This window comes from Centropristis striata, chromosome 2 (genome assembly GCF_030273125.1).
Source record: "Centropristis striata isolate RG_2023a ecotype Rhode Island chromosome 2, C.striata_1.0, whole genome shotgun sequence".
Classification (NCBI taxonomy): Eukaryota; Metazoa; Chordata; class Actinopteri; order Perciformes; family Serranidae; genus Centropristis; species Centropristis striata.
Genome location: NC_081518.1, coordinates 17888660 through 17901047, shown reverse-complemented (window position 1 = coordinate 17901047; position 12388 = coordinate 17888660). Strand labels below are relative to the sequence as shown.

The window sequence follows — 12388 nt, the reverse complement described above, 5'->3', positions numbered from 1 at the left end:
TTACAGGGGCCAGTCTATACCACCCCTATGAATTTCATGTCTTATGGTCTGGGCACAGTAGCACTTATTAAATTAGACTGCCGCCAGAGCGCCACCTAGGGGGCTAGTTTCGTGTCATTCAGACACACCAATGTGGAAATATGCAACACTTGTGTTTTGTGTTGATAATAGCGCCACCTGCAGGAAGTTGTTATTTAATAACTTGAGTATTCTTTGGGTAATCAAAATTATTTGAATAACTTTTTGTCATGAGGGTCCATAGATGCTGTGCAAAGTTTGGTGCAAAATGATGAAATTGCCTAGGAGGAGTTCGAAAAAGTAGGTTTGCGACATTTCGCGAATTTGTGAAAAAAACCTCTAGGCGAAAATGGGCGTGGCTTATATCACGAGATTCAGCACAACTCAGTGAACGAGTGGATATACGTTTTGAATGTGCGATAAAGTATGTGGAAGTTATTAGCCAAAACGCACTTTCCTTTATTATAGCGCCACCTAATGGTGGAAATTCAGGATGACAATAGATGATAACCCCCCCCCCCCCACCCCCAGTATTAATTCACTAGTGTGTGTCTACCTAATAAATAAAGTAAACTGCGTATTTAAACCGAACTAGATCTTAAACCAAAGTAATTTTTTGATCATCAAACTCGTATCTGTCAAAGTCCCATGGGACAGTTTTAAATAAAAGCTTAAAAGTAAAAAAGGATCAAATGAGAAAGACTAACTGGAAGACCTATAAATACATAACGATCCGGCTGAATATTTGTCAATTATCCAATCAGCACTACACACTAGAAGGCTCCAGCTACAAAAGAGAAACTTCAATATAAAACAATTCTATTACATGTTATTTAAACATTATATGACATTTTTATATATTGGTTTGATACTAGTGGAAGCTGAATCCCCTAATCGCATATTACTTTGCTTTATATTTAGCTACAGTAGCTGATTTGAGGAGGGACACGAGGGACTTGTTAACCTGCACTCTCTCCATCCCCTAGCTGGAGAGAGAGAGTGTCCAGGGGCAGATGGGTTGTTAGTTTGCCTGACAAGACTTTATCTGACTAGTTTTGTGCTAGTTTGAATCTATGGCCCCAACAATGGCTCTAATTTATCAGGAGCCAGGCTGTGCTGTGTATTGCTAAATACATGGTGTTGTCCATGAAACTGAAGTAGCAGATGGATTTATTATTTCAACTATTCTCTGAGTTCCACTTGTGTCAGTTTCGTCTTGGATCTATAATATTCTCTGAACTATAAACTGTCCTACAAAGTCTAACTGCAGTAACTACGAAAAGGGTTAAACTGAGAAAACCTGCTTTAACGTTTTTTTAACGTTTTTGGCCAGCCAATTGTGTTATAGCTAGATAAGTGATATGACACTTACAGTATTTCTACATATATTGATGTCATTTTTATGCTCAAAAATCATGACGATTTATTCGACCTTTGACCCCAGAAATGTAGTTACTGCACTCTGGTTTTGCTGTAAAAGGTTCTAATAGTAATGATAACTACTATGCAGTAGCTACAATATTGTTGTCTTCTTTCAGCTTTTATATTTTGTTTTCAGTGAATAAACATTTTCGATTTGATTTAGTTATAAGTGTGTTTCAAAGTGTTTAACAACTCAATTCAAATATTTGTATATTTAAGACTTAATATAATTTTATCTCACTTTTTTTTTTACTTTATCACTATCTGGATAATAATTTCCCTATCAAATAAACTGAGAGGTTTGATAATTGTCCACCATACATGGAGGATTTGGAGAATGGTGACAATTTCATTCAGCCAGGGTTGTATTACCACTTCTGCTTTATTTTGGGTACTGGTACTGGTACTGAACTGAGAGGAATAGTGTTATCAGGATCAAAATATAGTTGCCTTACTTTGAACATGTGCAGGGCTTCATCATGAGTCAGACCATGTAGTGACTCTCCATTCAGCTCCAGGATCTCATCACCTATGTAGACACAGAAACAAAGCATCTAAAATCATTAAAGACTTTGAATCTACTATGTGACATTTCAATTGACAGAACCATATCAGTTTTACAATTTTTAATTAAAAGATTATGAAATCAATATTTCAATTGCTGTCATCTGTTACATCTCAATTGAGCATTGTATAATCAGTTGACTCCATTGCATGACCTTGTGTGGAACATTTTCACAATGTGAATATCTGCCGAAATTAGTTTTCAGTGTGAATAACTTTGAAAAAGGTTAGTACACTGAATGCATTTGGAACATGCAGGAAATGTTCGAGGAAAGAGAGCCACAGCTAAATTAAAAGCTCTCATCGAATCAAAATATGTTTTTCCAAGCAGCAGGAAGCAGGAGCAGCAGGAAACAAATACTGTACTGTACTGTACTGTACTAACAGATTAGTCAAACATTTGTCCTAAAGTGTGTCCTTCATATACAGTATATTGCCCCTCACCCTCCTGCAGCCTTCCATCAGCAGCGGCTGCCCCACCAGGGAAAATGGTCTTGACATAGATCCCCATTGGTCCATACATGCTGTCTCTCCCACCCACTATACTGAAGCCCAGACCCTGAAAATAACAGCAGAATTATCATTATTACCATTAGCACTCATTAACATCAACAACAATATATTCACAATCATAACTGTAACAATACCCCTTTCATAGAGCCGTTTCATGCTGGGACATTTACGACTCTGTAACGTCTCTCCTCCACTATGAATGCACCAGAAGTGGGCCAATTTTTCTCCTCCAGAGGTAGTCACAGAAGCGGAAAATTGGTGGGACTTTTGGAAGCGGGACCACTATGAACGGGCCATCGGGGCGAAGCAGGAAATTTGACGTTGTCTTCGTCTAACAGTCATCCAATCACTGTTCAGCAGCACAACAACTGCGGCCGCCGTCGCTAAATGTGCATCGGTTATTGTAAACAAACTGGCATGCTAACTGTACACGTGGTGTCCGCCGCTGATCGTAAACAGACCGGCATGCTAACTGTTCACAGAGTGTCCGGTTACTAAGTGAACACATGCTGCTGCAGCACAAGGGAAATTTTCCGGCGCCCGCTGCGAGCAGTCCCACCACCCCAACCAATCTCCAGTATCCCTTATATTTTAAGACAGGTGTACAAGAAAGCTAAAATCACCACTTATCAACCACTTTATGCACAGCTGCACTACTTCCTGAACTTCACCCAGCTCCTTTGTTTCCTGTTTGCCATTATTGGACAAACTGATTCATCCAGGTGTGTCTCATTATTGTTGTCACAACAACAATAATCAGACACACCTGGATTAATCAGTTAGTCCGAACCCTGTGGGTGACATCACGGTGACTATGTCCATTACAGTACCTGTAGTAGGCTACCATGGGTGGCAGTTATCGCAAGGCTAGTGACAGAGCTCACATTGGGAATGTTTTTTTTTTTATTACTCCTCCCGGGCCCGGTCAAAATACGGGAGATTTACAGGAAAATGCTAATACGAGAGGGAAAGAAGGGTAAAATACGGGACTTTCCCGGCCAAAACGGGATACTTGACAGGTATGACACACTGTACTGCTACAGAGCTAACTGTGTAGCCTATTAGCACCATGCTACTGTGCAGCTCTGCTGCTGTTCTGTCGCACATCACTATTGTCTCCTCGTTTCGCGATGCCAGACTACACTATGATAGGGCACGAATGTCACGCCATCACAGGATTGCTATGAACGCCCTAAGGCAAAAAGCCGGCAGAGATTTTCCGGCAATATAGCGGGACATTTGTGGGACGAAACTATGAAAGGGGCTTATAATCAGAACTAAAGGCTAACTGCTCTGTTGTTTATATACAGATGACAGTAGTATATTAGTTGGACCAGAGCATTAGATGGGTGTCAAAGTTCATTGCTGACCCAGGAAAGAGTAGTCAACGTAAAGAGTAGATTTTGATAGTTTGCTCATGAAGTTGTTTAGACTAACAATTGTTGATGAAGGTCCTCAGATACAGTTTGAAGCATTTGAAAAATCTAGGAAGACAACCTAAACTAAGTTATGCATTATGAGCAGCTACTTTATCAACTATAAAACATAACAAATAAAAACTACAAATACTATCAACTAAAGTGTAGCTGAATGACAAATGAACAACCCAGTTGATAAACCAAGTTAAATGTGATGTGAAGTTAAATGAATCATTTGCAATAAATGAATAAATAAATAGAAATTGCACTTGAGAAATGGGATTGTGTTGTGGGTAAGGTTTCTGCAGACAACGGTAAGCATCATGAAAGAACGATACTGTAGCATAAGATACAAGAAAAATCATCCAACAATGAAAGTGAATATTTTGATGGTGTTGGTGTATGGTCCTACCTTGCCATGGCCCTTCATCAGCACAATGTTACATATTATGAAAGCTTGCACACTGTTGCAGGAGTGTAGCAGCTGGGCAGAGCTGAGAGAGCGGGAGGGATGCTGGACAGGCTGGAGAGGAGCAGCATGTAACACACACACACACACACACCAGACACAAGAAATTAGATCACGATTTTCTTCCTTTTCTACTACAAAGTCAGTGGTAACATTTTGACCTTTGTTTTACCTAAACGAGTAACACTGTACACTGTAAAAAATATTTGAAGAAGATTTTACGGAGAAAAAAAACTGTTAAACCATGACAGTAAAAGACCGTAAAATGATAAATGGGTTAATTCAGTTTCAGTATCAATGAAACACCGTAAATGTATATATCAGCCAAAACAGTATTTTTTAGATAAAAAAAAAAAAAAAACGTTAAAAAGTAACAAGATATGATTGTTTTAATTTGATATACAAAAATATTTATTCAAGTGTAAAAGTATGATGGGACGAGGCAGGCGTGGCATTTAGTAAAAATGGAAAAAAGGGTTCATCTAATATATATGATATATATGATATATTTGAATTTTACCTTTATATGTTCATATTTGCAACCTATGTTTACATTTTTCAGGTCTGAAACAGTTAATTGAGCATATTTTTGTGTTTTTTTTATTGTCATAAATAGTAAAAAATGTATTTCAGATTTCATAATAATAAATAAATAATAGTCAGATCATGTTGAAGTTGTGCTGAGAAAATACCAAATACCAAACATGGGTATAGTAAATATGTGGTGTATAAAGGGCAAATAGGCTCAGAGCCCAGAGGGTTAATGTATTCTGTTTATCAGAAGAAGAAAAAAATACTTGTGTAGTGGTGGGAGGAAACTCCAGATGCTGGGACAGAGACTTCCTGTTTCCATATAAACCACCGTTCCCATGGGAATGACTGGTATACAGCTCTGGTGTCTTCATGATGATGCTGTCCAGATCACCAATCCAGTAAGGATGAACACCTGGTGACACACAGAGTCATCACAATGAAGATCAGCTTTAATTGATTTCCCACTAAATTATTAGTGAGAAAAAAAAAACCCAGAACCAGTATAAAGACTACCAGGGGATTGAAGCCACAAAATCAAGTTGAATGAATCTTGTTTTTTATATTTCATCATATACAGAGTGGCCAGCAAAATAGAAACAGCTATCCTATGTACTACAATGTAATAGAGCATCCGTAGAATATGTTTTACTTTATTTGAAATGTTCAGTTCATGTGGAGACTACTACATGTGGTTGGTGCGACTGGTTGATCTTTTTTTCTATTTTATATATATATATATATATATATATATATATATATATATATATATATTATGGCATGCCGTTCAGGAAATTATTATATATATATGGATTCGAAATCTGAGAATATATATATATATATAGAAACCTGAGAATATATATTGAAGGTTTTAATATATATACTCAGATTCTTAATATATATTCTCAAGTTTCTATATATATTCTCAGACTTTTAATTTATATTTTCAGACTTCAATATATATTCTCAGATTTTGAATCCATATATATATATCATTTTATAATATAATGTGTCAGCAACAGCTGAGTCAACAGATCCTCCAATATTGTAGGCTCCCCCATCAATTGAATCAATGTACAACAAATGCATAATCAAAAGAGCAAATCCAATTACATCTAATTATATCTAATTATATCTATAAAAAACAAATTCTACCAAATGTGGTTGTGTGGCCATCAAAAGTTGTGCAATGTGTTAGATTGGATTACAATACATAGGGTTTTTTATTTTCCTCATCAGTGTGAGTATATGTCTTAGTCGAGGTGTTACATACATACATACATTATAAATATACAACACTACCATCAGTTCAATCTCACACCACTGGAACTGTTAGCTCAGCATTTATTACAATTAGGACCACATTTCCCATAAACAGTGTGGCTTCCTGGTGCTAAAAGGATATTATCCCCCCGGCTCACACCACCTTGAAGACAATAAACATATTAGAAACAATTTTACCATTACTGCCTCTCTTTTTCCATCATCTGTCATTACTTTACAGTCTAAAAGCTTTGGCTGTCTGTCTGAACAGAACAGCAGCCTCCTCCTTTGTGCAGCAAAATGGACCTACACATGCAAAAGGAAACCCAGTAGAGTCAATGCTTTTCAATCATCTTGGTGGATAATATATGATTGGTCAATTTACTATTGAATAAAATATTTTAAAATCAGATTTTTCAGATCAATGTCATTGCATTCTAACAAATAGCATTAAGTGACATGAATCTTAGCTGCTGATTTCTGTATGATTGCCTATTGTCATGTTTTGATATGTTTCTTGTGATGTTTTTATTCTTGTTTGTGTTTTTAATCAGAAAATGTTTTATTCTGCTGGTCACCATGATGGGACTCCCTGACAGAAGAGATATTGATGAGAGATATAGATGTGGTAAAAAAACCTGGGTGTCCTTATGGATAACAATCTAAATTTTTAGCAGTCACATTAATTCAGTCACAAAATCAGCATACTTCCATCTTAAAAATATTAACAAACTTAGAGGATATATGTCAAAAGAGGATCTGGAAAAATATCATACATGCTTTCGTCACTAGTAGGACTGATAATGTGCTTTTCACAGGACTTCCGGAAAAAAAAGTTTGAAAATTCAAATGATCCAGAACAGTGCAGCCAGGGTCCTCACTAGAACAAAAAGGAGTAATCACACCATCCCCATCCTTAACCCTTTGGAGTCTGGGGTTATTTTGTTGGTTTTTGACTCTTTTTCATTCCGCCTGTATATGCAACTTAGATAATGATCACCATGCCATCCTGGTATCATCTTTTTCAGCACAACCTCACCTGATTATTATTTTTCATTTTGACTTACTGGATCAACATTTTGAAACACAAAAAACACACAGCACACACACACACACACACACACACACACACACACACACACACACACACACAATACAAAAAACACATAAAAAACAAACAAACACAAAATTACAAAAAACACAAATAAACACACAAAAAGCACAATTTTGTTTTTACAAAAAACGCACATAAAAACACACAGAACACACACATCAAACCCACAAAAAAACACGCACAAGATATTACAAAAAACACATGAAAAACGCAAAACAAAAAAAAATACTTAAAACACAAAAAATAAGAAAAAAAAAAACCACAAAACATACCACAAAATACCACAAAAAAAACAGATTGCATTGAAAATGTTGAAACGAACATCCCAAAATTTGAAAAATCTAAGTAAAAGTAAAATTATGTTAGACTTGGTTGTGGTGATTTTTACCTTTGCTGAAAAAGAGTTGACGAACTAAAGTGGACATGGAAACTTGGAAAAGCCAAAACTTTAGAGAAAAGCTGGCAGCAGGGCTCCATGCTGCTTCGCTTTTACGTTGGAATGTCATGAAGAAGTCAGGCTCTGGCGCTTTCGTGGACTCCAGAGGGTTAATGTCCCTGCACTGGCTCCCAATCAGCTACAGTATTGATTTTAAAGCACTTCTGCTTGTTTTTAAGTCTTTGAAGGGGGTGGGGCCAAACTACTTACATGATTTGTTTAAACAGTATTCCCAAACCAGGTCCCTTAGATCACAACATAAACAACTACTACTGAAACCGACCGTCAGAACAAAGCAAGGTGAAGCAGCTTTTAGCCACAATGGCGCCCATCTCTGGAACCAGAGACCATCAAAAACGCCCCAACTATCGCCATTTTAACAAAATTTAAGACCAAACTCTTTTTGGATGCTTTCTGCAGTTAATGCACATTGTTTTTATGTTTTATGTCTTTTTTTATTCTCTCATTTACTTTTAACCCTTTATTGGGCGATGAACTATATTTGGTAACTTCAGTGGATATAAAAAATATCATAAATCTGTGCATTTTATTCTTGTAGATTTGCCTCTTTCATCTCGTAAACTTTTTTCTCAAAATATTACCTCCCTCCCCCGGGTCCGTATGTTGTTGTTTTTTAACATATTCTGGAAGTATGTAATATCCTCCAATATTTCTCTAGGGTTGAAATTTGGAATTTGCAGGTATTTCAATAAGTGCCCTATTAAGGGTGAAACTGCCTCTTTGCTGTTGGTGTTCCATGTATGTATATATATATATATATATATATATATATATATATATATATGTATATATTACTTTTTATTATTGCTAAAATTGTGTATGGTTCCATATTTTTATTTTTTCATTGTTTTTGTGTGAAGCACATTGAATTGCTACGTGTATGAAAAGTGCTATACAAATAAATATGCCTTGCCTTGCCTTGCCTCAATGGGACCTTCCTGGTTAGATCAAGGTTCAAGAAAATAAAAACTTCTGTATGATATACTCACTGGTTGAATTGGAGCGGGTCCTGTTGCTGGCCATCTGTTCTGGTGGGCTCTGCTCAGTCTTCTCTGTGTCCCAGAATCTCTCCTCATTCACCTCTGGGATGGGTAACTACACACACACACACACACACACACACACACACACACACACCAGAAATGTAATAATTATAAAAACAACCTTGATTCCAAAAAGGTTGGGATTTAACCCATAAATGATAAACGTTTGATCTAAATATACACTCTGAATAACGAATTTGTTGAATTCTGTTTTCATTTATGTCAAAGTTTTTTGGGAATGGAGGTAAGATTCTTCTTCTACATTTTTGGAAAAAGTTTAGTTACCTTGAGGTGGTTGTTGTTGGCCATACGTTCTTCATCTGTGTATCCAGGCAAAGACAAAGGATCAGATGGGGAAATGAGAGCCGAATGCTGTTGGTTTGTAGTCAGACTACGTGAATGGAGACTGTCTTCACATGTGGACATGTCCTAAAGTACATAAAACATTTCAACTGTAGCCCAACATGAGGCATGGCATAATGCACCTTTAAAGTTCACTTCAGCCATTGATTAGTTCTCATGGTTGTTTCTATACTATTTCTGCTTTAACATCACAAAACAACACATCCTTCTTGTACATTACTCTGTCTCTGGGTTAAAATCCATTACAAAACTTTGTAATGTAAATTATATAGGCTAGTAGATTATTACTGAGTATAATATTAAGTAATAATATAACATTTGTATATGTATGTATGTAATATGTATACTGTACTTTAAACATTCGTAGTATAGTATAAAACAGTATAGTACAATGTAGTATTACTATAGTGTTGCATAGTGTAGCCTAATATAGCATCATATAGTATAGTATTCTGTCACACAATAAGATATTGTATATTATAGTGTAGCATAGTGTAGCCTAATATAGCATCATATAGTATAATATTATATTGTACTATAGAGTATAGTATAATAGAGAACTGTAGTAAAGTAAAGTAGAGTAGAGCAGAGTATGAGGTAGCAGAGTAGTGTCAAGGCAGTGGCATAATATACAGCATTATGTTAAGACTTGTATGGCACAGTACATAGAGTAATTCAGTTCATACATACTATACATAATAGGCATAGTTTAGTGTAGTCAAATCAAACACAATAATAGTATAGAGTAGTTTAATAAATAGGTATAGTAAACTGTGTACTATATAGTATGAGTACTGTAAGTCAAGTAGTAGTAGTCAATTCTAGTATCATATAGTATAGTAGACTTGTAAAGTATAGTATAGTATAGTATATCATAGTATAGTATAGTATATCATAGTATATTATAGTTTAGTATAGTATAGTATATCATAGTATAGTATAGTATATCATAGTTTTGTATAGTATAGTATAGTATAGTATAGTTTAGTATAGTATAGTATATCATAGTATAGTATACTATAGTAGAGTATATCATAGTATAGTATAGTATAGTATAGTTTAGTATAGTATAGTATATCATAGTATAGTATACTATAGTAGAGTATATCATAGTATAGTATAGTATAGTATAGTATAGTATAGTATAGTATATCATAGTATAGTATAGTATATCATAGTATAGTATAGTATATTATATCATAGTATAGTATAGTATATGATAGTATAGTATATGTGTGTGTGTGTGTGTGTGTGTGTGTGTGTGTGTGTGTGTGTGTATGCAGCTGGTACAGTGGTGCAATATTAACTATTATCCCAGTGTGTTAGGATAGAAACAGTACAATGAATTCAAGGGAGTAAAGTATAGAATAATAGAGTATATAGAGAAGCATTGTATTGCTTGGTATATTATGGTATAGCAGAGTAGTATAGTTCAATGCAGTGTACTGTAGTATAGTATAGAATTGATTGATATAATATATTACAGTTGGTATGTTTAAAGCTGTTCAGTTCATAAGCACACATGAACAAACATTAAAACAGTGCAGTTCAATGCTGCTACATTCTTAATTATCCTGGTTTAACCAGTAGTTTACATGACGTTATATGATGCAAACTTTATTAAGTTGTATAACTGAATTTATTGAGTGAATTCAACGACTTTAAAGCTCCATGTAGCCATGGCAACATGGTTTGTATATCAGTATTATTATGAACTACTCTTTGGAACCATATTGAAAGGAGTCATACTAATAAAAAAATCAAACAGAGGTACCATTGAAAACAGAATCAGCTGAGCCCAGACGTCACTTGTTAGACATTCTTTCCTACTGCTCCTTTTCTCCATTTCTTGTTCTTTATTCTGATGTTCAGGTTTCCACAGCCTCTTCAAAGTGACTCAAATAGACTTGGCACCATGACAATATGTTACACTACCCAGCAGACAAGCTCCTACAGTGACTAAAATAGTGCTAAAATCTGAAGAAGAAAAACAAACATATACTTCTTCTTCACTCAGGAGCGAATAAAACATACCATGGGTACTGTTGCAACACCTCTGCTCCACAATGACACATCCATACTTGAGCATGTACTGCCCACATTTTAAGGTTATACAGAGGACCTGATGTAAAATTACGTAACATTTCCCTTACTTTCCATGACTAGCTGAAGAGATTTCCAAGCTGTGCTGTTCCTGCTTCGTCAATGACTGTGCCTGTCTGAAATATAGCTTCTTTAGAAATTCCACAAGCACTGCAGCCTGCAAAATAAATTCTTCAAATTCTTTTCTGTGTGTTTCTATTTCTGTGAGAACTCCATTGAGCATTGTGTGTCATTGTGTGTGGGAAGACTCTAAGATTGCAACAGGAATGCCCACACAGAAATAGTCTGTTGTTAGTCACTTTCAACCGGTCAACAGTTCCAGGGTGCAATGTCTAGTCATGTAGGGCACATATCTGATTATTTAGAAACATATATTTTTTTAATTGTTAGTCTATATTTCTCATTTCTACTTAAATTTCACTGAGCTCATCAAACCTCAGGATACTGAAACTGAAACCTTTCACTAGAATACTGTGATTACATGCTTCAAAGTGCCCTTGCTCATCTGGAGGAAACTGGTGCTTATGTGAGAATTATGTTCTTTGATTTTTCAAGCGCATTCAACACCATCGAACCCAAAAACAAGCTCACAGAGATGGGAGTGGATCTTTCCTTCATCTCCTGGATCACAGATTACCTGACAGGAAGGCCACAGTATATCAGGTTGGGGAACTGTGTTTCTGGGACATTAATGAGCAGCACAGGGGCTCCACAAGACACTGTTCTGGCTCCATTACTGTTCACACTGTACACAGCAGACTTCAAATACAACTCTGAGTCCTGCCACATCCAGAATATATATATATATATATATATATATATATATATATATATATACATATCTGAATATAGGGATCTGATAAAAGCCTTCAGTAACTGGAGTCACAAGAACTATCTCCTACTGAAGATGGTGCCAAGTTCTAAGTATCTAGGTGTATACCTGGATAATAAGTTGAACTGGTCCCTAAACACAGACGCTCTCTACAAAAAGGGGCAGAGCCGCCTCTTTTTCTTCTTGAAGCTCAGATCTCTTGACATGTGTAGTGCGATGCTGCAGATGTTTTATCAGTCTGTGGTGGTAGTGTGTTGTTTTATGCTGCAGTCTGCTGG

At 35.9% G+C, this 12388-nt stretch overlaps 1 protein-coding gene across 1 annotated transcript in view; it reads right to left on the bottom strand.

The window, feature by feature from the left end:
• il16 (interleukin 16) overlaps positions 1-11027 on the bottom strand; it is a 44452-nt gene extending 33425 nt beyond the window's left edge. Inside the window, exons 1-7 of the mRNA XM_059357578.1 lie at positions 10950-11027; positions 9098-9241; positions 8759-8864; positions 5202-5350; positions 4348-4458; positions 2449-2563; positions 1896-1969 (exon numbers count right to left, since the gene is read on the bottom strand). Coding sequence (XP_059213561.1) covers positions 1896-1969; positions 2449-2563; positions 4348-4458; positions 5202-5350; positions 8759-8864; positions 9098-9241; positions 10950-11021 — 771 coding nt within the window. The 5' untranslated portion in view covers positions 11022-11027. The remainder of the gene's footprint in view (positions 1-1895; positions 1970-2448; positions 2564-4347; positions 4459-5201; positions 5351-8758; positions 8865-9097; positions 9242-10949) is intronic.
• Positions 11028-12388: the final 1361 nt, after the last annotated feature.